Raw genomic sequence first — 27,710 nt, forward strand, 5'->3', positions numbered from 1 at the left:
GGACAGGAAAAACCTGGGAAATGTCATGTGACCGCTCACCAGCAATGAATAAATAAAATACAGTGGCACGATCTCTATACATAAATAGAAAGGTGTAGCAATTAAACATTGTATGTTTAGTATCACTTTAACCACTTGACCTCTGGAAGGTTTTACCCCCTTCATGACCAGGCATTTTTTTACTATTCGGCACTGCGCTACTTTAAAACGACAAATGCTCGGTCATGCAACCCTGTACACAAAATTAAATGTGTATCTTTTTTTTTTTCCCACACAAAATAGAACTTTGAGAGGTGGAGATCTACCTGAACATGAAAGAGATCAAAGATCACCAGGGTTCAACTCCCCTCCCTTATGTTTCATTTTTTTAAGGAAATTAATTGACAAGGCAAAAATTTGTAAGGAAAACATAGAAGAATATAATAAAACAAATGTCACTGTAAAAATACCGTATTTATTGGTGTATAACATGCACCCCAATTTAAGAGGGAAGTTTCAGGAATTTTTTTTTTTTTTTTTAAATAAACCGCTTTGAAACAAAATAATGGTCAGTGAGAATTGCCGGCATTCAACTGCTGCAGGGAGGAAAATACTAACTGGTGACAGTATGTAAAATAAAAATATGTTTTTATTCCAGTATTTAAAGTGAATTTTAAAGTCTTGTTTAACCGCTTCGCGCCCGCCCTATAGGCGAAAGACGGCTACAGAGCGGATGCTGACTGCCGGGAGGCCGTCCCTGGACGGCCTCCTGTTTACTTCCGCAATGCGCGTATCGGGGAAATTCTGTGCTGGCCGTGTCCCTCGGACACAGCCAGTCACAGATCTCTGTAAACGGCCAAATCACAGCAGCCATTTACAGCGCGATCGGCCTATCCAATGGGAGATGATCGCATATGTAAACATATGAGATCATCTCTCAGCGCCGCTTTCCCTCCTCACACAGACAGCATGTGAGAAGGGACAGATGAACGGCTGCAGTGGCCGTAAGTAAAAAGTGCCATCCGCCCCCAGTGCCATCATCGCCCAGTGCCACCTGTTGTCATTGTCATTTGTCCTCAGTGCCATCTGTCATCAGTGCCACGTATAAGTGTCACGTATCATCAGTGCCACCTGTCACCAGTGCCACCATATTCGTGCCATCTGTCACCAGTGCCACATATTCGTGCCATCTGTCACCAGTGCCACGTGTCATTGTCCTGGTGCTCCAGAGCCTTCAAAAGTGTAATAGGTAGTCAACAAGTTAGATGTGTAATTTATGCTCCTAGAACACATGATGGCGCTCCCTGCATGTTGGGCCTCTCTATGTGGCCAGGCTGTGAAAAAGTCCCACACATGTGGTATTGTAATACTCAAGAGGAGTAGCAGAATTTTTTTGGGGGTGCCATTTGTGGTATACACATGCCATGTGAGAGAAATAACCTATTACAATGACAATTTTGTGGAAAAAAATAAAAAATCTTAATTTTTCAAAAAATTGTGGGAAAAAAATTACAACATCAAAAAGCTCACTATGCCTCTTACTAAATACCTTGGAATGTCTACTTACTTTCCTGACTTGTTCGGGTCGCAAGAAATGAGATAGGCCACCAGTACATCAGATGTGATCAATTTTGTATGATTCGCATCATAGCTTGTAGACTCTCTAACTTTCACAAAGACCAAATAATATCCACTAATTTGGGATATTTTTATCAAAGATATGTAGCAGTATAAATTGTGGCCAAAATTTATGAAGAAAATTTTATAATTTGCATAATTTTGTCACAGAAACAAAGAAATATGCGTTTTTTTTTCAAAATTTTCGGTCTTTTTTCATTTATAGCGCAAAAAATGAAAACCCCAGGAGGTGATCAAATACCACCAAAAGAAAGCTCTATTTGTGGGGAAAAAAAAAAGGACAAAAAATTCATTTGGGTACAGTGTTGCATGACTGAGTAATTGTCAAAGTGTAAGAGCACCGAAAGCTGAAAATTGGTCTGGGCAGGAAGGGAGTTTAAGTGCCCAGTAAGCAAGTGGTTAAAAAATTTTTTTAATGACAAACATGTTATACTTACCTGCCCTGTGCAGTGGATTTGCACAGAGCAGCCCAGATATTCTTCTTCTCGGGTCCCTCTTAGGTGCCCCCGGCCCCTCCTTCCTGTCGAAGTGCCCCCACAGCAAGCAGCTTGCTATGGGGGTGCCCGAGCCGAGCTGCCATTCGGACACGGAGCATCCATTTGGCCTCACCCCCTCTCTCTCTCCTAATTAGCTAACTGACTTTGACTGACAGCCGCAGGAGCCAACGGTCGCTGCTGCTGCTGTCCCTCAGCCAATCAGGAGGGAGAGTCCCGGATGGCTGAGAGACTCGTGGACATGGCAAGACAGAGCTGGGGCTCAAGGGGGCTGCCAAATAAAAAAAAAAAACCTTCTGACTTTGCAACCACTTTTTTAATTTTTTGTTTTCCTACTGTTTTTCAGAGTAGTTCAATTGAGGGGCGATCATGGATTTATTTTTTATTTTTTTTTAAACACTATTACTTATAACACTGGCCATCAATGTTATAAGCCAGCTGTCTACAAATTGCAGCCTGGGGCCAGATGAGGACCTTTATCTGACCCTTGCAGCACTATTCCTCCCGCTGACACCAACGGCGGGACACCGTTCCCTCCAGCGACACCGACGGCGGGACACTATTCTTCCCATTTGTGCCATTGTTTACTCCCACTGACAGACACCAGGGGACAGATGCTACACCCACCTAGGTAAGTATAATGGGGGGGGGAAAAAAAAAAATTTTCTTTTAATGCAGGGCTTGACAAATTTGCTTTGAATCTAGGAGCCAGTTAAAAAAAGTTAGGAGACAGTTTTTTTTTTTTTTTTTTAGAGTGGTATGGATTGTCAGCTCCTGGGGTAAGGCCAGTAATTTTCACCCCCTATCCCTAACTCACAACAGAGCACCCAGTCAATAACTCCAATGTAACGCTGTTACATCAGGGTTATGGGCTGACCAGAAAGAGTAAGGCTGGCAAAAGATGGAACTGGTTGGTTCTGGCAGGTGGCACTGGTTTGGGACTGACAGATGGCACTGGTTGCCACTGGCAGGTTGCATTGGTTGGCACATGGAACTGACAGATGGCACTGGCAGGTGGCATTGGTTGGCACTGGCAGGTGGCACTGGCTGGCACTGGCAGGCGACACTGGTTGGCACTGGCAGGCGACACTGGCAGGTGGCACTGGCAGGTGGCACTGGTTGGTGGTGGCATTGGTTATCACTGGCAGGAGGCTCTGGCACGTGGCACTGATTGGCAGTGGCAGGTGGCACTGATAGATGGCACTATTGGCACTGACTGGTGGTGGCACTGGCAGGTGGCACTGATAATTGGCGCTATTGGCACTGGCCGGCACTGACTGGTGGTGGCAATAGCAGGTGGCACTGATTGGCAGTGGCAGGTTTCACACTGAGCACTCAGTAACTGTGTGAAACTGAAGTAACAGAGAGGAGCTGTCAGAATTGAGCTTAATGTCGGGGTGGGCAGGACCCAGCAGCTATCAAACACCAGCCAATGATTGGGCCGATTAAGAAAAGGGGCGGGGCCACATACATGTAGCAGCCTGCCCAGATCCCATTGGCTGGTGTTTGATAGCTGCTGGGTCCCGCCCACCCCCCGACATCAAGCTCAAATCTGACAGATCCTCCTCTCTCCGTTACTTGTCAGTTTCACACAGAAGGGAGGAGGATGGCGGTCAATGTTAATGCACTGCATGTCTGGGGCATCGGGAGTTATAGTGAGTGGGCTGGTGGCAGCCTAGGCACCAGGGTGCGATTTCTGGTCACCATGGCGACCTGGCACCTGGGGTTTGTGGAGCCCTGTTTTAATGTATCATTTGTGAACAATTTGGGATATTGAAGTTGGTCGTCATTTCACGGTTGTACGCAAAGCATGACATGTTGGGTATAGCTTTACCCCCCCCCCCCCCAATCATCTTTTACATTTGGTACTATGTTGTGTGTGTTAAAGGGGTTGTAAATAACACACGTTATACTTACCTCCACTGTGCAGCTCGTTTTGTACAGTGGCCCCGAACCTGGCCTTCCGGGGTCCCTCGGCTGCTATCTCGGCTTCCCCCCACAAGGACTTCTCCCCTTCATGCAAGCTCCCTCGCACGGTGAGGAGTGCTTTTGAGGCACGCACCTGTGATACAGCCGGCGGCCATAGCCACTCGCTGTATCACTCGGCCCCGCCCCCCAGCACGCCACGTCAATGGATTTGATTGTCAGCAGCGCGAGCCAATGGCTGCGCTACTTTCAATCCATCCACTCTAGCCAATCAGCGGCCAGGCTGATCGGTGAAGAGGATGTTGGGTGCGAGCGCGGGACTTTCGAGGGGTCAGGCAAGTAAAACGGGGGGGGGGGGGCTAGGATAGTCGGAAGTTTTTTCACCTTAAAGCGGAGGTCCGCTCAATGGATTCCTCCCCCCCCTCCGGCGCCACAATTGGCACCTTTCAGGGGGGAGGGGGGTGCAGGTACCTGTACAGTACAGGTATCTGCACCCACTTCCGGGATAGCTCTCTGCGGAAAGGGGCGTATATTACGCCCCTTTCCGAAAGTCCCCCACTGCCTGCTGGGAAACACACAGATCCCAGAGGCAGCAGGTCCAGCATTTTTGCGCAGTGTGACTCGCGCATGCGCAGTAGGGAACCGGGAAATGAAGCCGAAAGGCTCCACTTCCTAAATCCCATACCCAAGATGGCGGCGGCAGCACCCGAGAGACGATCGAGAGATCGGCTTCGGGTGCCGATATCGCGGGCGCGCTGGACAGGTAAGTGTCACTATTTTAAAAGTCAGCAGCTGCAGTATTTGTAGCTGCTGGCTTTAAAAAAAAAATAAATAAAAAAAAAAAAAACGCGGACTCCCGGCGGACTCCCGCTTTAATGCATAGATTGCATTAAGGTGAAACATTTTTTACCTTTACAACCACTTTAACAATTAAAAGCTGATAGAAAGGACTCCTGATCATGTGACCATTTTGACAGCCAATCACAGATCACATGATCTGACAGCCCTCTAGCATTACAATGTATAAAGGATCAGTAGTGCTATTAGTAACAAGTGAAACGTTGTGCTTTATAATGATCTGTTCCTTTACCCTGCTTGGACCAAGCACAGCGCATCAGTCCACATCTTCTACATAAAATAACATGAAGCCAATGTCAGGAGTACACGATCACAGCTGACCTCTCCACCAATGGACACAGCCGCTATTACTTGGCTCCGATGCACTCACCTTGACTACACAACGGCGAAGAACTTCATGGCTGCCATGTGATAATATGACATCACTAAACCACTCCCCCCGGCTACGGCAAGCACGATGGGCCAGAACTCGATCACGCGTTGTGACAAAATTTCAATAGAGAGAACGGCTATAGCGACCCCTGGAGGCCAACAATGGAAACGTATTTGCTCTACAGATAGACAAGAAGAGCAGGAGGTGCGTGGTGATGACCCGCCCCGGGATCTTCTGTGTAGCGTTGCTTGGCAACACCACGGCGTGACTTTCTGCTGTACTGTGTGGGTGACGTGATGGCGAAGTTCGTACTTGCAGGTAAAGTTGTATTGCCTTTTGTGGCATAAATGTCTGATGTATCTTCTCCTATGTCTGAGGTATATAGGCGTAGTACATAGATAGAGATCAGGTGAGTATTTAGCTGTGCAAGAACACAACTACAGTCATCTTAGAAATAAATCCCGAAGTGATTGCTTTCATTTACCACCAGAGGGCGCCCCGCCTCACCTTCTCATCCCGCCAGTGTACAGGTCTCTATACACAGGACGGCGGATTGGACAGTTAAAGTGGAAGTCCACCCTAACACTTAAAGTCTCCCATGCAATCATTAATGTGAGCTAAGTTCAGCCTTATGCCTTAAAATGAAAAAATCCCAGTTTCTCTACCTTTTATTTTTTTCAGAATCCAGTGCCATCACATGACTTCATTTCTACTTCCTTCTGAGACTAAAAGCAGCCAGTGGGCGTGGTTACTGAACTCTAGTGATGTCACTTCCTGGGAGGAACACTATTCCTGTGTAGCCCGTGGCCACGATATCCGCCAGCCACCTGCGGTCGCTCCACAGAGAGCCAGAACAGGGATCTACCAGTGTAAACAAAGCAGATCCTCGTTCTGACAGGGGAGTAGAGATAGATCGTCTGTTCTTAGTGATCAGGAACAGTGTTCTGCCCCCCCCCCCCCACCCCAAAGCACCTTGTCCCCATGGACAAGGGCCTCTTCCCGGCAACCCTGGGCTGTGGTTATGGGGGTCTGTGGGTAGAGGGCTTATCTGTATTTGAAACCCCCCTTTGACAAGTGGACCCCCAGATCTCACCCCACTATGTGAATGAGTATGGGGTACATTGAACCCCTACTCATTCACCCCAAAAAAGTGTAAAAAATAAAGAAAAACAGTAGATGGTCCTTTATTAAAAAAAAAATGTCCTGATGTAGAGCCATCTTCAATCATGCTGCTCCACCGGACCCCAAAAAAAAAGCTCTGCCCACGACAAAAGCTGACTAATGCCTATTCCATCGGTTGACAGTTCTTATAGGTAAGGGGCGGGCCCACCTTGTAATGTCACCTGTGTGATGTCACTGATCCAGCATGCCAGTGACATCACAAGGGGACTGGGTCACCTGCTGACATCATCAGGTGACTCTGCCCCTTAGCTATTTAAGAAATGTCAGGTGGAGGAACAGGTATGCGGTGGGGAGCATTTGACAAGGCCAGAGGTTTTTTTTTTTTATGTCTGCCGATGGCGGCGTAATTGACAATGGATCTACATTGGAGGACATTGTTTTTTATTTTTTAATGAAAGAATTGTCAAAAACTTGTGTACTGTCTTTATTCACTTTTTTTACTCATTCACATAGGGGGGCTGGGATCTTGGGGCCCCTTTGCTAAAGGGGCTTTCAAATTCCAAAAAGCCCCCTGCCCGCAGACCCCCAACAACCACAGCCCAGGGATGGGGGAAAGAGGCCGTTGTCCTCATCAATTTGGGGACAAGGTGCTTTGGGGCGGGGGGGGCCCAAAGCAGTCCCCCACATGTAGGCGGCATGTGGTCTGGTATGGTTCAGAAGGGGGGGCACTCACTCCTTTCCTGGCCTGCTGGGCTACATGCTCAGATAAGGGTTTGGTATGGATTTTAATGGGGACCCCACGCTGTATTTTTTTAAATTTTGGGATGGGGTTCTCCTTGGAATCCACACCAGACCTTAAGGGCTTGGTATGGATTGGGGGGGGGGGGTGCCACATTTTCCCTCCCAGCAAGCAAGGTAGCAACCATAGCTTGCTTAGTGGTGTGACATGCCTAGCACTGTGCAGCAAAACAGGCCTCCTCAGACCAATCATGGAGCACTCTGCGTTATTACAGGCCTCCTCAGACCATCCAGAGAGCAATGTGTGCTATTACAGGCCTCCTCAGACCATCCAGAGAGCAATGTGTGCTATTACAGGCCTCCTCAGACCATCCAAAAAGCACTGTGCACTATTATGGTTCTCCTCAGACCCTCCAGAGAGCAAAGTGCAGTATTTCCGGCCTCCTCAGACCGCCCAGAGCGCACCGTGGGTTATTACAGGCCTCCTCGAACCTCAGCTGAGAGCCAAAGCCAGCTGTCAATCAGGCATCTGGGTGGACTACGACAATATGCTCTGTGACATGTGTGACTTCGGGTTTCCGGGGTTCCGGGTCACAGCAGAGCATAAGTAAGGGCCCTTTCTGATCAGTTTTTCTTCCCTTTTTTACCTTACCAAAAGTGGAAGAAAAATGCATAACCATTATATCCTACAGAACACTTCACACCAGTCAGTTGCATTTTTAAAAAGTTCTGCATACTGCATTTTTGGTGCATGTTTAGTTCGGTAACAAATAGCACCAAAAAATGCACCTCCTCATTGAAATGAATGGAAATCGCATAATAATGCACCCCCTGGTTCAATTTTTGGTGTGTGTTTTTTTTTTTTTGCGTCGCATGTCCTTTTTTCACAGGTGCAAAGTGTGAACGCAGCCTAAGTGCATTCCTGTGACCCACAAGACGTATGGCCAAAAAATCATTAGTTGTACTTTTTTTTTAGGCCGTGTGTTTATCGCATATTTACTGATCTGAATATAGCTTAACTGTACTCTATTGAAGCATAAACACAGCTGCATAAAGATGAGTAATAGAGTGATGAATACAGAGCCGTAAAAATGAAAAAAACATTTTTTAACATTTAAGTGCAGTCATTTACGTGCATGTTTACGTGCATATATTAAAGAGGAAGTAAACCCTGATGAGTTTACTTCCTCTTTCATTCCCTGCAAAGGCAAAGCATAATGGACTACTATGCATCGCATAGTAGTCCATTATGTGTCACTTACCTGACACAGGAGCCAGCGAAGTCACCGCTGTCCCTTGTAGTCCTGCGCATCCATCTTCTCGGTGGGGTCTCGCAGCTCCGCCGCTGTCATTCGGCGAAGCCGCGATGACGTTACTCCCACGCATGCGCACTGGAGCCAACACGCGCAGCAGCTCAATTGTTGGAAATGTCACGCTCAGTTCGCCTGCGCGCCGCTGTCTACGGCGCATGCGCCGTAGACAGCGGTGCCTGTCTTCGGGCAAATATCTCCTAAACCGTATAGGTTTAGGAGATATTTCTTGGACCTACAGGTAAGCCTTAATCTAGGCTTACCTGTAGGTCAAAGTGGTTTGTAAGGGTTTACAACCACTTTAACCCCCCTGGCGGTAATCCCGAGTCTGGCTCGGGGGGGGGGGCGGATTTAGTACCATTAGCGGTAACCCCGAGCCAGACTCGGGATCGCATCGCTGGATCCAGGAAGAGCTTACTTACCTTGTCCCCTGGATCAAGCGATGTCTCCCCACTGTACGAGTGAGCCGTCCTCTGCTCGATCTATCACATCGCCGGGCTCCGTTCCCTGCAAGCACGGGGACGGAGAACGGCGCCAAATTCAAAAAGTAAAACACACACATTACATACAGTTAAATGTAATCTTACAGATTACATTGCTGTATGTAATTATTTCACATCCCTTTGTCCCTAGTGGTCTGCCCAGTGCCCTGCATGCAGTTTTATAATATAAAAACTGTTCTTTCTGCCTGGAAACTGGAGATTGTCCATAGCAACCAAAACTGTCCCTTTACATCAAAAGTGTTTTTAGACCAGCTAGAAAACGGCGATAATAAATTAGAATCACTCGCAGAATTGAGCGATAGCGATTTGTGGGGAGATCCGTCGTAAAACACTGAAAAGTAATGACAGTGACAATTCTGCAACTGAACAAATTTCTGTGTTTTTGATTTGATTACATTATTGAATATTTTTTTATTATTGTTATATTATTATTTGGTTATTGGTATAATTATTTATTATATTATAACAGGGCTTGACAGATTTGCTTGGAATCTAGGAGCCAGCTAAAAAAGTTAGGAGCCAGGTCCGTAACGGCGATCTGGACCTGTCCCTGGCCTGATTCCAGAAGGAATCATAGGACCGCAGAAGGCCTCAAAGCCACCGCCTCAATTACCGGCCGCCGGCGGAACGGCCCGACGCGATCACGCCGGGGGGGGTCCACGGAGACAGGATACCCCCAGCTGTGCTGCCCCAGGCGCCAGGTCGCTAATTCTAGTCGCAAATGCGACCTGGCACCCGGGTTTTGTCAAGCCCTGTATTATAATTTATGATTTAATTTTTCAAACTTTATTATACCCGGGATGTTTACTAGACTCAGGAATAACTCACTTAAATCTGTCCAAACCAATGAATCACAGGCCTACAATATAAAACGCCAAATTTTCATGCAAAATAATTGTACCGCTTTCAGCACCTAAAATCAGAAATAATCGTACCGCCAGGGAGGTTAACTTGTGTATTGCAATACTGGCAATAAATAGTTATTTTTGCTGGTACACACTTACACGCCTTTTCACCGTTTTACGTGCATTATGCAAGGTCTTTATGAAATATTTTACTCAGGCTCTTTTTCTCAACAAGTGTAAACATCAGTAAATTCCTTACATCAGTGTGCGACTGGCCTTAAAGGGGCTGTAAACCCTTACATATACCCAGGGCCGCTGATAGGCCAGTACAACTGGCCCTGCTGTACCGGTCCCGGCCAGCAGGGGGGCCCGGGCAACCTGAACAGATAAGTAATTAAAAAAAAAAATCCTCCAGCAATGACCGATCAGAGTCCTAAATACTGCCAAACAACTAGCCCCCCCCCCCCCCCCCCGTTTACTTTTTAAGTTTTTTTTTTTCTTTACTGATAGCTATGTGGCGAAAAGGTGGCGGAAGGGGAGGGACTATTTTTTCTATTTCCGCGCCCGCTCCTCATCTCCTCATGCTGGCTCATCTGGCTAGTGCCGTCCCCCTGGCGCTGCGGAGTGATTCCTCTTTCCGCATGAGAGAAGTAGCATTGAGGCGGGGACTCAGGCGAGCAGTGGCAGCAGAGGACAAAAAAGAAGCAGCTGGCATTGCCATCCCATCTGACTGTAATTGTTTGTTGCAGGCAGCAGCAGTATCGGGAAAGAAGTGACTCCCTGGGCTCAGCTAACAATGACACAGGCGTGTGCTTGCTTGGGGGGGGGGGGGGGGGGGCGGGTGGCTTCAAGATCTACTACTATTGCAGAAGCATCTATACATTATGACATTGGTGGCATGGGTGACACTGTCTGCAGGTAGTACATGTGTTACGGGCTGCCTGCAGAGACAGTGCCACCCATGCCACCAATGCCGTAATGTGCTGCAGACAGTGCCACCCATGACGTTAACGCATGTGCTGCCTGCAGAGACAGTGCCACCCATGCTGCCAATGGCATTATGTCATTGGCTGCATGGGTGGCACTGTCTGCAGCACAATATGGCATTGGCGGCATGGGTGGCACTGTCAGCAGGTAGCACATGCTTTATGGCATTAGCGCTATGGGTGGCGCTGTCTGCAGCACAGTATGGCATTGGCGGCATGGGTGGCACTGTCTGCAGGTAGCACATGTGTTATGGCCCATGACGCATGTGCTGCCTGCAGAGACAGTGCCACCCATGACGCTGATGTCGTAATGTGCTGCAGACAGTGCCACCTGTGCCGCCAATGCCGTAATGTGCTGCAGACAGTGCCACCCATGCTGCCAATGCCATAATGTTCTGCAGACAGTGCCACCCATGCTGCCAATGCCATAATGTGCTGCAGACAGTGCCACCCATGCTGCCAATGGCATTATGGAGGGGCCAGGGGTGGGGCTAAAGGAGGGACCAGGGGTGGGGCCGAAGGGGGCCCCATCAGGTAGGCTGTATGGGGCCCCATGATTTCTATCAGTGGCCCTGCATATACCTAGTGAAGTGACTGGCTTCAGGAGATACACAGAGGTTAAACAAATCCTCCTGCACAAATTGTATCTGTTTATCTGCAGTCTTCTCTTCTCTACATCCATTTGAAGTTCAGAATTCATAAAGTTTGTCTGAGTTTCATAAAAAAGGGGCAGACAGCTGAAATTATATTCTGCAGAGCTCAGTGAGGAGATGTCAGAGAGCTGATTGGAGGGAAGAAGGATGCACAGCACACAGGAACAGAGCTGAGACTGTCAATAAGCTGGAGGTCCCTCCCCTGTCACTTTTTTTTCTTGGTGTCAGAAAAACTTGGGATTCATGTTAATAGCAGAGAAATGAAGCAACAGACAGAAATTACACTTAGTGCTCTTAGTTGAGACAAGTACAAACCATAGAAGATTGTGCGTTGTTCATATTTCATGTCTGAGGTTTACAACCACTTTAAAGTCTAAAGCCGCGTACACACAATCGGACTATCCGGCGGACTTAGTCCGGCGGACAATCCGACGACTTTGCAGCTGAGGTCCGCCGGACTTTCAAGCGAGCGGACTTGACCACACACGATCACTCCAAAAGTCCGGCGGATTCGAACATGATGACTTAAAATAAGAAAGTTCATAGCCAGTAGCCAATAGCTGCCCTAGAATCGGTTTTAGTCCGCCAGACTAGCACATAGACGAATGGATTGTCCGCTATAAGCCGAGTCCGGTGGACAATTTTGAAGCAAGTCTTATTTCTAAGTCCGTCGGAAAGAAAAAGTCAGCTGGAGCCCACACACGATCAAATTGTCCAGAGCACTCTGGTCCTCCGGATAGTCTGTTCGTGTGTATGTGGCATTAATGCAATAAAAATCAGCACAGGGGACATAACTTACAATCAGTAGGATGTGTGCCTTGTGCTGCTCTTCTGTTAGTGAAAATCCTCCACCATCCTGAACCCCCCCCCCCCCCCCACTCCTGGATATACTGGTGCAGCGGGGAATAATACATCAAGAGAGCCTGACTATGTCCACTCTTTTTGCCCAGCTCCACTATTCATAGAAGCCATACTACATATTCTATGAATGAAACAGGATCTACGTGTAGCAATCCCCCCCCCCCCCCCACAGGAGCCTCTGGTTACTAGTTCCCCCTATTCCTGCACAGCCACACTAGAGGGTAGGTTGGGGCAGTGGTCATTATAACTCCCTCAGCACTAGAAGATTACAATTTCAGGGTTATTTGGGGGGGGGGGGGGGGGATGCAGAGTACTTCATATCTCAACTAGGACAGCCAACAATATCACAAGGGATACTTCACATTAAATGTATGTATTGTCCCTTGTGCTGATTTTTTCTTTACATTTTTGCCTAAATTAACTCTCTTACCTAGAGTATTCAACACTCAGGGAAGATACATTTTTTACCCCCACTTGCTGTTTTAGGACAACATTTTTTTCGGTAATGATCTTGAAATGACATGAATAATAGTAACAAAAAAGAAACCCAGGTAGTGAAAATTGTGTTTTTCTCTAACATTACTAGTCAATGTAGATGCAACCCTTTATGTTGGTGGTCTGTGTAAAATGTATGCCTTGCGGTGGTGATCAGTGTTTGTAGTGGATAGTTTAACCACTGCTCAGGGAACCCCTAGCAACCTCAGTAGGGTCTCCAGGGTTCAGTGGAAGCCTGGTTGAGAATGGCTGATCTCCACCATCTTAATAACTCAGGTCAGAGGTCTTTTCTTGTCACCGTATGAACTAGAATACAACTTTTGGCAGTACAACTACAAAAACTGCCTGGAAATCCACCAGAACCACAGTGACAAATTACCTGTTTTCACTCTGTGGACAACTGCATGACAGTTGTGTGGTGATTCAAGGTCCTTCCCCAAAGCAATTCCCGCAAGGGGCCTCACGGTTACTGTATATGCAAATTATACTCTACATGTTGAATATGTTTTCTTACTATTTTACTTTGTGATGCCTTACATAAGAAATTCATACAGTATGTATTATGTTTACACAACTATTCAATGTACCGACCCTGTCCTTACAGGAAAGGCAGACTGCCCATATTATGCCAAAGCAGAACTTCTTGCTGACTATCTTCAGAAAAACCTGCCACATTTCAGAGTTCATAAAATCACCTGTCATCCTGAGGAATGGGAGGTAGGAGACCAAAAATGTACATTTAAACTCTTTGTTTATTTTTGACCAAAAGGAAACTGGCTTATGTCTATGGGGGTTATTTACTAAAGGAAAATCCACTTTGCACTGCAAGTGCACTTGGAAGTAAAGTCGCTGTAGATCTGAGGGGGACATGCAAGGAAAATAAAAAACAGAATTTTAGCTTGCACATGATTGGATGATAAAATCAGCAGAGCTTCCATTCATTTCATATCTACCCCTTAGATTTAGAGTGACTGCACTTCCAAGTGCACTTGCAGTGCAAAGTGGATTTTCCTTTCGTAAATAACCTCCTTTGCATAGGAATTCACTTCAGTGTAGAATGATCATACAGTGAGGGGAAAAAAATATTCGATTGCCTGCTGATTTTGTTATGTTTGCCCAATGACAAAGAAATGATCAGTCTATAATTTTAATTGTAGATTTATTTTAACAGTGAGGCCGCGTACACACGGGCGGATTGTCTGCCCAACTAAGTTCGTCAGGCCGCGTACACACGGGCGGACTGTCTGCCCAACTTAGTCCGCTGAACAGTGTTTCAGCGGACAATCCGCTCATGTGTGGGCTTCAGCGGACTTTTTCAGCGGACAGTCTGACGAACAAAGTCTTACGGAATTTCCGTAAGACAGTCCGTTCAAACTTGGTTTTGTCCGTCCAAACTTGGTTTCAGCGGACAGTCCGCTCGTGTGTAGGCAAGTTGGACGGACTAAGTATGGCGCATGCTCAGAAAGGGTTTACACGGCCGAAGATTGCATTGCAGTGTATAGGACGTCGTTTTTCTAGTCCCGTCGTACGTGCTGTACACGTCATCACGCACGCTTTCAGTGGACTGTCTGCTCATCGTGTGTGGTCAAGTCCGTTCATGCTAATTTTGAACGGACTGTCTGTCGGATTGTCTGCCGAACTTAGTTGGGCAGACAATCCGCCCGTGTGTACGCGGCCTAAGACAATCCGACAGACAGTCCGTCCTAATTTTGAATGAATGGACTTGACCACACACGATGAGCAGACAGTCCGCCGAAAGCTTGCGCGATGACGTGTACGGCACGTACGACGGGACTAGAAATTCGACGTCCAATACACTGCAATGCAACCTTCGGCATGTAAATCCTTTCTGAGCATGCGCCATACTTAGTCCGTCCAACTTGCCTACACACGAGCGGACTGTCTGCTGAAACCAAGTTTGGACGGACAAAATTACGGAAATTCCGAAAGACTTAGTCCGTCAGACTGTCCGCTGAAAAAGTCCGCTGAAGCCCACACACGAGCGGATTGTCCGCTGAAACACGGTTCAGCGGACTAAGTTGGGCAGACAATCCGCCCGTGTGTACGCGGCCTCAGAGAATAACAACAAAAAAAATCCAGAAAAAAATGATTAATTAGCATTTTAATGAGTGAAATAAGTAATTGACCTGTGCACAAAACATGGCTAATACCCCATACACACGGTTGGAAATTCTGCCAGTAAAAAAGTCCGATGTGAACCTTTGGTCGGAAATTCCGACCTTGTGTATGCTCCATGGGACTTTTGCTGGTGGAATTTCTGCCAGCAAAAGATTGAGAGCAAGTTCTCCATTTTTCCGTCGGAAAAACCATCCAAGATTTTTACGACGGAAATTTTGATCGTGTGAACAGGGCATTAGTACTTGGTGGCAAACCCTTTGTTGACAATCACAGACGTCAGACACTTCTTGTAGTTGGCCACTAGGTTTGCACACATTTTAGGAGGGATTCTGTCCCACTCCTCTTTGCAGATCTTCTCCAAGTCCAAGGTTTTGAGGCTGACATTTGGCAACTCGAACCTTTAGCTCCACATATTTTCTATAGGATTAAGGTCTGGAGACTGGCTAGGCCATCCTCCAGGACCTGAATGTGCTTCTTCTTGAGCCACTCCTTTGTTGTCTTGGCTGTGTGTTTTGGGTCATTGTCATGCTGGAATACTGATCCACAACCCATTTTCAATGCCTTGGCTGAGGGAAGGAGGTTTTCACCCAAGATTTGAGGGCCCGTCCATTGTCTCTTTGATGCAGTGAAGTTGTCCTGTCCCCTTATCAGACCCCCCCCCCCCCCCCCCAAAGCATAATGTTCTTGGGCTCAATAGGCAGCATTCCTCCTCCTCCAAACATGGCAAATTGAGTTGATGCCAAAGAGCTAGATTTTGGTCTCATCTGACCACAACACTTTCACCCAGTTCTCCTCTGAGTCATTCAGATGTTCATTAGCAAACTTCAGTAAGGCCTGTACATGTGCTTTCTTGAGCAGGGGGACCTTGCAGGCACTGCAGGATTTCAGTCTTTCACAGCGTAGTGTGTTACCAATTGTTTTCTTGGTGACTATTGTCCCAGATGATTTGGGATCATTGACAATATACTCCCGTGTAGTTATAGGCTGATTCCTCACCGTCCTCATGATCATTAAAACTCCACAAGGTGAAATCTTGCATGGAGCCTCAGATCAAGGGGGATTGACAGTTACAGTATTTTGTGTTTCTTCCATTTGCAAATAATCACACCAACTGTTGTCAACGTCTCACCAAGCTGCTTGGCGATGATCTTGTAGCCCATTCCAGCCTTATGTAGGTCTACAGTCTCGTCCCTGACATCCTTGGACAGCTCTTTGGTCTTGGCCATGGTGGAGAGATGGGAATCTGATTGATTGCTTCTGTGCACAGGTGTCTTTTATATAGGTAACACGCTGAGATTAGGAGCAATCCCTTTAAAAGAGTGCGCCTAATCTCAGCTCGTTACCTGTATAGAAGACACCTGGGAAGCAGAAATCTTGCTGATTGATCGGGGATCAAATACTTATTTCACTCATTAAAATACAAATCAATTTATAACTTTTTTGAAATGTGTTTTTCTGGATATTTTTGTTGTTATTCTGTCTCTCACTGTTAAAATAAACCTACCATTAGAATTATGAGCACTTACAGACGGGACACTCTGGGCAAATGTACAAAATCAGCAGGGAATACTTTTTTCACTCACTGTAGCTTATTTACAGTTGTGCTCATAAGTTTACATACCCTGTAAGAATTTAATTTCTTGGCCATTTTTCAGAGAATATGAATGATAACATAAAAACATTTCCTTGACTCATGGTTAGTGTTTGGCTGAAGCCATTTATTATCAATCAACTGTGTTTACTCTTTTTAAATCGTAATGGCAACAGAAACTACCCAAATTACACTGACCAAAAGTTTACATACCCCAGTTCTTAATACCGTGAATTGCCCCCTTTAGCATCAATGGTAGCTTGAAGTCTTTTGTGGTATTTGTGGATGAGGCTCTTTAGCTTCTCAGATGGTAATGCTGCCCATTCCTCTTAGCAAAAAGCCTCCAGTTCCTGTAAATTATTGGGTTTTCTTGCATGAACTGTATGTTTGAGATCTCCCCATAGTGGCTCAATGATATTGAGGTCAGGAGACTGAGATGGCCACTCCAGAATCTTCACTTTATTCTGCTGTAGCCAATGACAAGTCGACTTGGCCTTGTGTTTTAGATCATTCATTCATTTAGATCATGTTGAAATGTCCAAGTAAGTCCCATGCACAGCTTCCTGGCTGATACATACTGCATTAATCTTGCCAACAATTTTGACAAAATTTCCTGTGCCTTTGTAGCTCACACATCCCCAAAATATCAGTGATCCACCTCCATACCTTTCATCATAGGCCTTGTTGACTCCTCTCCAAATGTAGCGTTTATGGTTGTGGCAAGAAAGCTCAATTTGTGCCAGAAGGTTTGAGACTTGTCTCTGTGCTGTTTGGCGTATTGTAAGTGGGATAGTTTGTGGCATTTGTGTAGTAATGGCTTTCAGTCTGGCGACTGGACCATGCAGCCCATCTGTCTTCAAGTGCCTCCTTATTGTGCATCTTGAAACTGTGGGTTTTTTTTTGCATCCCAAACAGTTGTGGCTGAAAATGTAGTTGGTCTACCTGACCGTGGTTTGGTTTCAACAGAAGCCCTCATTTTCCACTTCTTGATTAGAGTTTGAACACTGCTGATTGGCATTCTCAATTTCTTGGATATCTTTTTATATCCTTTTCCTGTTTTATACAGTTCAACTACCTTTTCCTGCAGATCCTATGACAATTCTTTTGCTTTCCCCATTAATTAGGATCCAGAAACGTCAGTGCAGCACTGGATGAAAGATGCAAGGGTCTGTCAGGAGTCCAGAAACGCATTGACCTTTTATACACACACACACACTAATTACAAGCAAACAGATCACAGATGAGGATGGTTACCCTTAACCACGTCAATACTGGGCACTTTCGTCCCCCAGACCAATTTTCAGCTTTCAGCGCTCTCGCATTTTCAATGACAATTGTGCGGTCATGCTACGCTGTACCCAAATGAAATTTTTATCATTTTGTTTGCACAGATAGAGCTTTCTTTTGTTGGTATTTATTCACGACTCAATTTTTTGCGATATAAGCGAAAAAAGAGCGGAAATTTGGATTTTAAAAGAAATTGATTCTGAGGTCCTGAGGAGCTGTGTAGATAATCATTGGGACATGTGATTTTAGTGAGACATATGTGGGGGACATGTATTTTTTGGGACATGTGTTTTGGGGACATTGTGTGTTTTACATTGTGTGGTGCCATAGGGCTGGGGAAAAAATCGATTCAAATCTTGAATCGAGTTGAGAGGTCAAATTGATTCAAAATTTCAGCAAATCTATTTTTTTTTTTTTCAGCAGGAACGCAGCTGACACCAGGCCGGTTCTGAGGAGCTGTGGGCGGGAGTTTTTTGGCTTCGGCCTAGTCTGCAAGGCCGGACACGGCCAAAGCTGCGGCCTCACCTAAAAACTCCTGCCCGCAGCTCCTCAGGACCGGCGTGGTGTCCATCAAAAAAAAAACTCGATCAGATTTTATTTTTTTAGAAAATCACTCAGCTCTACGGTGACACTAGGTTGGTGATCAGTGAGTAAAAAGCTGTAAAAACAGCTCATACTCACTCATCATCAGCTGGCTGCAGCGATCCCCTCTCCTCTCCTCACAGACAACTTCTGTGTGAGGAGAGGAGAGCTGTGTCCTGCCGATCTGAGATGCGTCGTGTCCAGGTGATACGAGCGCATCGGGATCCTGCCGCTGTGCGGGGACGTGCGTGCGATCCTTCTCCTTCTGAGGGACGTTCCTGAACATCCTCTCAGAAAGAGAAAAAGCGCCCATCCGACCGTTTATGTACATTGGCCGGGTGGGAAGTAGTCAATAGCCAGGGTCATTTGGGTAGTTTCTGTTGCCATTAGTATTTAAATATTAATAAATGGCTTCAGCCAAACACTAACCATGAGTGAAAGAAAAGTTTTTGTGTTATCATTCATATTCTCTGAAAAATGTCCAAGAAATCATACATTCTGCCAGGGTATGTAAACTGATGAGCACAACTGTATGTAAAGGTGGACTTGTTTTAATCCATTCCATTTTGGGATACATTTTATCCATTTTTTTTCTAAAATGAAACTTTAACTCAATGCAGATCTTTCTTTATTTGCCTGTACAGTATGTCAATATGAATATCAGTATTGTGTTTCTAGAAAGAAATTCTGAAAATGGAAGGGAGAATGAATGAAATTGTAAGCATTGTTCAAATAGATGATTGAAGTACAAATACACTTTCAGTTTAAATCAGTTTATTATATTGCAGGTGCATCAAGACAAAAAACATGCAAATTCTTGGTTTTCTTTAAAAAGCAGCCACAGCCTGATATGCAATCCCTGCTGCGTCTAAGCTAGAGTTATCTAATCTGTATTGAGCAGGAGCTTTGCTGTGTGCAGAGCTATAAGTATGGCTCAGCAGGAGGAGTGTTGGATCTCTGCTTCCACATATAGAGGAAGGGTTTTTCAGCATGCTGGCAGGGGGTAGGCCTGTCTTCTCAGGCTGAGACTGTATGTCCTTGCACAACTGTTTTGATGCACCTAAAATGTATTTAGCTGGTTCAAGGATTGTCTTGTCTCCACTGGCATCATATATTCAACACTCACAAGTGGTTCACCTTTTGTGCAAGCAGACAGACAGTAGATGACAACTGGATCACACTTGTCAAAACTAAAAAGAAACATTTTTGGCTGGACTAGTACTTTAAACTAATAGTTGTAAAGGGAATTTTTGGTAGCTTCAGGTAAATTGTGAAATATTCCATATAAATATCATGAAATCTTCTATCCTGCCAGCAGCTTTGAGTGGAAGTAAACCCATGGATTTAAACAGTTAAAAAAAAAAGGCATGCCGGGAATGTTAACTGCACATTGGCTGTGCTCTCAGCCAAACTATCAATCCATCCAATGGCTGGTGTCATAACGAATCACATGTGCAGCACCATAGCAGTTGAAGATTAAACAGAGGCAAAGATGGCAGCTTCCTTGGCTGAAAATGATAGGGGAGTTTACTTTCACTTTAGTCTGTTTTTGCATCATTATCCTCATTATTCTTTAGCTGTGCAGACAAAAAAGTCCTTGCTATCAGAATAAAAATGACTCATCAGAGCAGAAACTCTTTGCTTAGCAGAGGGCTTATCAGAGAGTTTAGGTTCTATTCACCAATCTCTAGGGAGGTGTGTCCAGAAGGAGGAGGGAGAGCCACTAAATATCCAGAGACCTGTCAGCCAAGGGCAGAGTTCCTGGGTCCACTCGTTCAGGAGAAGACCCCTGTGCGGGGGCTCTTCCCCTGGGGCAGAGAGAGAGACAGAGAGGAAGCCAGAGTGTTCAGAGACCGAGCAGAGCCAGAAAGGAGTTGGTGGGAGGAAGCCCAACCATTCTAGGTGAGTAACTGCTCCTGCTATACAGAGGAGTGGACTGGAGTGGTATATCTCCCCAAGCAAGTGCAGTGCAGGAGTTGCGAAAAACAGCCAGGAGTGTGTAATACTGCTTAGAAGTTTGCCCGGTACAGCCAGGAGTTGTGTATGACAGCCAGGAGTTGTACAAAATAGCCAAGAGAGTACAGTGTGGTTAGTAGTATATTAGAGTGGGGTATTTGGCGCTACCTCCTAAATAATCCTAAATCTAGATCCCCAATATATTTAAGGGCCCAGGTATCTCATCTATTTATTTATTTATTATGCTGCAGTGAACTTCCTACTTATAAAGTGCAGAAAATTAAGTCTCTTTTTTACGTGGTCACACAATACAAGTGGTCCAGCTAGGATGTAGCATAATCTAGCACTTATAGGATCTGTAAGCACTAATTGCACTTTATCACTGAGCACTTTTGTTATTATTTTTCACTTTATTGTAGAAGCACTCTCCATTATAGGTATATTGTACCCACTCACTATCACACATCGTCATATACCATTGATCATATCCTTTACAGACACGATCATTGTGATATAGACTTTGTACAGGTATAAGTAGGAAGTTCACTGCACCATAATAAATAAATAAATAGATGAGATACCTGGACCCTTAAATATATTGAGGATCTAGATTTAGAATTATACCCCACTCTAATATACTACTAAGCATACGTGAGAACCCCTTTGGGGATTTCTCTGCTGGGGAGGCTGCAACCAAAAAAAAACAGAAGCTTAGCAGTCCTCAAGTAGCTGTACAGTTTCGCATTATACCTTGCCCCGCAAACCCTATCCATAAAAACCACAAAAAAAAACCCAGACTGATTTTTGAGCCACAGAAAGAATGCTGAAATTGCCATATGCCTGGCTATGTATGCTGTGAGCAGGGGGATGATGGCCAAATTACTACTGGCTCCTACCATCTCTGACGAACACGCATTTCTATTTATTTTCCTGGTGTCACAGGGACAGGAAGTGAGGGGAATATCTCTCTGTAACAACTAAAACTTGACACAAATATTAAGTCTTCCCACTCGATCAAAATGGTGAAATACTGTTCTGATATGTTTCATTTTATGAATTTTTTTTTTTTCTTGTTAAGTAGCAATGGATCTCAAAACTATGCCTAAAAAATGGATGGAAGCACAGACACTCTCCCATAATATGGAGGGAGTTGTTGGATCGAGGAGGCAAGGGATTGCTACTCGGAGGATTTAATGAGCTAATGGAACACGCACAGGTAAGATAACTAATTATAACTAAGATAATTACCATATTTATTGGTGTATAAGACGCACAGGTGTACAACACGGACCTTAATTTTAAGAAGGAAGTTTCAGGAAAAAGACTTAAATTTTAAATAAATAACTTTGAAGCAAAATAAGGGTTAGTGCCCATGAATGCAGCCTGATCAGTGCCCATCTGCAGCCTCACTATTGCCCATTAATGCAGCCTGACCAGTGCCCATCTTCAGCCTCACCATTGCCCATCAATGCAACCTGATCAGTGCCTAACTGCAGCCTTGCAAGTGCCCATCTGCTGCCTCGCCATTGCCCATCATTGTAGCCTGATCAGTGCCCATCTGCAACCTCACCTTTTGCCCATCCTTGCAGCCTGCTCAGTTCCCATTTTCAGCCTCACCATTGCCTGTTAATGAAGCCGGCTCATTGCCCCTCTGCAGCCCCACCTTTTCTCATGAATGCAGCTTCACCAGTGTTGGATTACACAGAGCCTGGAGCTCCTGTGTACTTGGCTCTGTGTCACTCACAGTCCCGCCTCCTGGCCCGGCTCCTATGATAGACTTAACACCAGTCCAATGCCGGGACATGTGATGACAATGCTAGGAGCCGCTCAGGAGGCGGGACTGTGTGTGACTGCGAGCTGAGCCGAGTACACAGGAGATCCGCCCCTCCTTCCCCTCTGAGGCAGCCAGGTATCGGCATATAACACGCACCCACAATTTGCCCCCTATTTTCAAGGGGAAAGTGCATGTTATAAGGTAATTATGTAGCTAATAACTATTTGTATTAGAAGCTGCATTCTTTGTATTTTTTATTAGCATATGTATGTTTTCCATTTCATGTTTGTTTCTCTAGCACCTTAGACTAGTATTTTTTTTAGTCTTATGCAACACACAAAGTTTAATATTTTGTCCCCATTCCTTTCTCTATAGCATATTAGAGGAAGAATGGGATAAAATTGGGCCAGCTTAAAGTGTATTTTTTAAATTTTGGATAAGCCAGGGATAGTATAGAGAAGGATTACAACCTTTATCAGGCTTTTTTATTACTGTCTGTGTCTCTACTGGGTAGCTTCAGCCAGGGCCGGTGCTACCAGTAGGCAAACTAGGCAGCCGCCTAGGGCGCACTACTGCCTAGGGACACCTGACCGCTGTTTCCCTCTGCGTCTGCATGGTCTGTAGGCTGCAGCATGTAACTAACTCAGTCTCAGGCAGCTGCTCCATCTTGCCGGTAGTGTAATTAGAGGTGCAGCGCAGCACTGGAGCCAGCGCTAGAGGAAGCAGAGTCTATGCTTCCTGCATAGCGCTGCCTCCTATCACATGGGCAGGGTAAAGTGGGTGGAGTCAGAGGTGGAGCCAATGGGGGTGGCAAAATTACCTTCAGCATTACTATTGGTCCTGGTGACCATTGTCTTCCTCATACTCATCTGGACACAGACAGAACAAACTCCACATCACCTACTCCTTCTAAAACTAAACAGATTTAGCTTTACATACACCTAAAGAACATCAACCAATCAAATACAGATTTCAGAAAAGAATTCAATAGACCAGTGATCTCCAAACTGAGGCCCGGGGGTCGGATGCGGCCCTTTTGCTTGCCTTTATCTGGCCCTTGAGGTGCTATTTCTGCCACTGACACCAATAATGGGGCACTATTCCTCCCACTGACATCAAAGACAGGGTACTATTCCTCCCGCTGGCACCATTGATGGGGCACTATTCCTCCCGCTGACACCATTGATGGGGCACTATCCCTCCACCTGACACCAATGATGGGGCACTATTCCTCCTACTGACACCTACAATAGGGCACTATTCCTCCCACTGATACCAAAGATGGGACATGGTTTAATCCCACTGGCCACAGTCAAGCCCCCCTAAAGTGCAAAAGTAAACTGCTCCTTTGCTTAGAAAGTTTTTAGACCCCTGCAATAGACCTTACCCGGTGTCCAACTTGGACAGCTAGTTCATTCTGTAAAGATGCCTGCTCCAGCATTAGTCAAGGAGCTCTAACACCTATTGTCTGCTGTCTGTGTCCTCAACTCCCTGTCTTCAATACATAGCAGGAAGTGGGTGGCAATCTCACCAAAGTGGGAGTAATTCATATCTTTGACAGTTATCACCAGAACCTTTGTCCGCTTTCTGCCCACCCATTGCGCTCAACACCCACTCACCATACTGTTACAGTGAAACAGTAATAAATGAAAATATGTGCTCACTAAAAATACTCTGTTGGTTACCATTAAATAAGACATACAAATTATATAGAAACTATTAAAACAGTCGATTTTTTACACCGTTTATCCTGTAATCACCTGAAGTCACGCAAAATCCAAATAGCACACATGTGAAAGGTGAAAGCTGCATCATAAATTATTTTCAGGTATTTCTTCTAATTCACATTGACTTACCTTTAGGTACTGTACCCTTTAAATTTTAACACATACTGCTAGCCTGTAAAGTGAGTCTGTGGTCTTACCTTCCAAAATGCCCCCATGGCCATAGGATATTCTCTCTATTTTTAGAACATTTAGAATTCTTATACCTTGGGACACTTGGGTTGATTTACTAAAAGTGGAGAGTGCAAAATCTGGTGCAGCTGTGCATGGAAACCAATCAGCTTCTAACTTCAGCTTATTCGTTTTAAGCTTTGGTAGCTTATTGCTTTCTATGCATAGCTGCCATGGATATTTACACCAGGGGTCTCAAACTGGCGGCCCCCCAACTATTTCAAAACTACAAGTCCCATCATGCCTCTGCCTGTGGGAGTCATGCTTTTAACTGTTAGCCTTGCAATGCCTCATGGGACTTGTAGTTTCGAAACTTCTGATTTACACTCTCCGGTTTTAGTAAATCAACCCCTCTATTATTATTAGTTACTGACCATACTTCTTGCATGGAGATTTTTTCCCACCATCTGCTTCCTCTCATTACATTTCCATTATTTATCAAATGCAATGGTGGGTCTCACTGGCTAATAGTAAAGCTTTTATAGTAGAAGGTAGCTGGCTGTAGTTTAACCACGGACGCTATAGTGGATAGCTGCATTATAGAACATTGTTATAATTGAGTTTGGTGTAACTCCAATTATAATACAAAGACACGATCAGGCACCTGAAGGTGCCTGATTTTTGGGCCTGGGCCACAGAGTTAGTGTGTTCTCCCATTTTTTTACCTGTTTCTTTTAATTATATTGACTTATTTTTCAGGAATATTACAATATAAGTTCAGCTATGTTGAGTGAGTTAATGAAGGATATTGCAACAGAAAACTTAGAAGCTCATATCAATTTACACATGGAAGAAGAGGAAATAAAAAGACAGTTTAAACCTCTACATGTTTGGATTACCAGGTATGGAAACCAGGATTTCAAACTTTGTTATGTTTGTTCTGGAAATAACATTCAAATCACAGGGTTATTTTGCTAAGAATACCCAATCATATACAAAGAAATAAAAAAGAAAAAACAGTATTCTTTGCTTACACTTGATTAGATGATATTAACAGTGCTTCGCCATATTCAGCTGTGCCAAGGGAAATTTCCCTTGCAAAGTGAATAGCTTACCTGCCTTTAGTAAACCAACCCTAATGTCTCACTATATACAGTGCCTTGAAAAAATATTCATACCCAGGGGCGGCCCATCCATTGGGAACGCACGGGCGCCGCCCCTCTGTTGCGCCGTCCCCTGTATGACAAATTGATAGATCCATGCATTGTATTGCATTGCATGAATATATCTATGGCTGCTGTAGCCACCCCCTATTCAGGCATCTGCCAGGCGTCTGAATTCCAGCTGTGGGGGTGTTTTTTTAAGCACCTGATTAGGACCTTAGGCTCTAATAGGCTTTAAAAAAGGTGGACTTGGAGCGCAGAACATTGCGCTCACAGTCCACCCCAAATTAATATTTGCTTTTCTAACACTGAACCACCTCTCTGCCAATTAGAAGGTGTGGGTGTAATACTGGTCACCTGATTGGCTGAAGGCACAGGCGATCCCATTGGCCAGCTAGCAGAACCCTGGTTTACACACTGGTAAACTTCCTCTGCAGATATTTACCTATAGGTAAGCCTATAATAAGGCTTACCTATAGGTAGTGTAAATATCTCCTAAATGTGTAATGTTTAAAAGACATTTACATTACATGCAGTCAGTGACACCATTGGCGCATGCACCCTGAAGGAACGGCGCGGGAGTGACGTCATCGAAGCTCTGGCCACTCACAGCGCCAGAGCCCGAGAACCCAAAAGAATGAAAGAATGTCAGCCATCTCAGTGTTGTGCGGGCTCCGCTGGAAAGCTTAGTTTTAAGGTAAGTATTTCATAATCAGCTAGTATGCGATGCATATTAGCTCATTATGACTTTGTCATACAGGTTTCTTTTTTTTTTTTTTTTTTTAAAGAGTTTACAACCTCTCTAATAAAGATATCTCCAAATGACTTTTGCAGCAAAGTCCAGTTGCAGGGGCCCGGGAGAATGATTGTGATGCAGCATCAGTCTTAGTGTCGGAGACCTAAAACAAAATCAGTGGTGATGGAGAGACCCTCTAGCTGTTGTCCATCCAGTTTCGAAGGCAGCTTCTCACCGGCAGGGACCATGGTGTGGCAGTGGAACTTTGAGTCAGCCTATATATTTGCATCCTAATCTTGAGTAGATTCTAATCAGTCATGTAGCTGGACCTCTAACTACCAGAAGTGGCTGTCGGATGTCTAACATGGCTCTAGCCTATGTTGGCTTTTGAGCCCTTTAAGGGTTTACATTGTGTTTTGCATGGTGGCTTGCAGAGCTAGGAGATACTGGGGCCTTGCACTTCTATGCAAGGTTGGCTTTAATAGAGAAGTATGTTTTTGTTTTTTTCCTAGATTCATACTTACCTAGGTGGATTCAGCATTAGACCGATGCTGCATCTGTCCCCAGCCGCCTCTGCACTGAGAACCGAGCCATCGAACACTGCCAATGGCTCGCTTCTCTTGGCTCCCCAAGAGCAGAGCTGCTGACTGTCAGTCAGCATCTCTCCTGCTCTGCTCCTCCACACTCATTGGAAAGCTGAGCTGTGGAGGAGCAGGGAATGGCCATCTCAGCCTCTCAGCGGCTCACTGAGACTGCGGTCATTCTAGGCAGCTGGCGGATCCAGACTTCCTAAGTCGGGATATTGCGCTGCCTTGACTGATTGCAGTGACACCAGTGGAAAGGGGACTTCAGACCGCTCTCTGCTGAAAACGGGTCACAGGAGTGCAAAACAAATTGCAGTCCTGTGACCCATAGTTCTAGCCCTGCCTAAAAAGCTCAGGCTGGACTTCTCCTTTTAAAAAAAAGATTTTTGACAAAAAAACAGAATAGTGAAAACAAAGTTTTACAAATACTGCATATATTACTTGATTGATATAAATGTAATAATTGAAATCTAGTTAGGCAGTCATTTTAAGAGGATGTGAATGCTATAAACAGTTTTAACATATTCATAATATGCAATATTATTTTCCAAATGGTAATTTGAATTTCTGATGACATTTATGTATTTTAGTGCATCAATGCCTACTTGCTACAGTTTAGTTCCTATTCTGGCTGCTGGTGAAGTCTTTGGTCCAGAGAAAGCTATTTGGTTGCACTTATTAGACAATAGCCAATCCATGGATACCCTGCAAGGACTGAAAATGGAGGTGGAAGACTTAGCTTTTCCATGTATAAGACAAGTAACATTGCATACGATGGCTGATGATGTGTTTCTCCAAGCTGACTTTGTAATTGTCCTTGATGATGTACTTCTGAAAACTGATCAGTCCCCAGAAAATTACATTAAGATGGTTACAGAAGAGTTTGCACAGTATGGCAGGCTCATTGACCAGAATGCAAACAAGGAAGTGAAGGTGGTTGTGTCCGGAAGTACCTATGCAAATCTTAAAGCCCTAGTGGTGCTAAAATATGCACCATCCATCAATAATCATCATGTAGTGGCTTTACCAACACAACTGGAGTTTGAGGCAAAAGCTCAGATTGCAAAAAAGCTGAATGTAAATTCATCAGGTGTGTATTACTGTTTTGTAATTATGGAATCAACAGGAAGGCATACATGAGAAAAACAAAGGGTTTCGTTTCTGTATTGATGTGTATCACTATGAAAATTTCCACTTCCACCTAGCTGTTACAAAGCCAAAT

At 45.0% G+C, this 27,710-nt stretch overlaps 2 protein-coding genes across 6 annotated transcripts in view; one reads left to right on the forward strand and one right to left on the reverse strand.

The window, feature by feature from the left end:
• FASTKD2 (FAST kinase domains 2) overlaps nt 1-5,380 on the reverse strand; it is a 61,657-nt gene extending 56,277 nt beyond the window's left edge. For 2 of the 4 annotated variants that reach the window (XM_077448504.1, XM_077448500.1), the window contains exon 1: nt 5,266-5,380. The gene's annotated coding sequence lies outside the window, so the exon portion shown is untranslated. The other 2 variants (XM_077448502.1, XM_077448503.1) reach the window with 2 other exon arrangements.
• Nucleotides 5,381-5,432: 52 nt separating this feature from the next.
• Nucleotides 5,433-27,710, forward strand: part of MDH1B (malate dehydrogenase 1B) — a 75,452-nt gene continuing 53,174 nt past the window's right edge. Inside the window, exons 1-5 of one of the 2 annotated variants that reach the window (XM_077448505.1) lie at nt 5,433-5,586; nt 13,386-13,498; nt 21,418-21,552; nt 24,765-24,907; nt 27,079-27,578. In XM_077448505.1, coding sequence (XP_077304631.1) covers nt 5,565-5,586; nt 13,386-13,498; nt 21,418-21,552; nt 24,765-24,907; nt 27,079-27,578 — 913 coding nt within the window. In that variant the 5' untranslated portion in view covers nt 5,433-5,564. Of the gene's footprint in view, nt 5,587-13,385; nt 13,499-21,414; nt 21,553-24,764; nt 24,908-27,078; nt 27,579-27,710 lie in introns of those variants that run through there. The other variant, XM_077448506.1, reaches the window with a different exon arrangement.

This window comes from Lithobates pipiens, unplaced genomic scaffold (assembly GCF_037356315.1).
Source record: "Lithobates pipiens isolate NorthernLeopardFrog02 unplaced genomic scaffold, aLitPip1_a1.2 Scaffold_22, whole genome shotgun sequence".
NCBI classification, from domain to species: domain Eukaryota; kingdom Metazoa; phylum Chordata; class Amphibia; order Anura; family Ranidae; genus Lithobates; species Lithobates pipiens.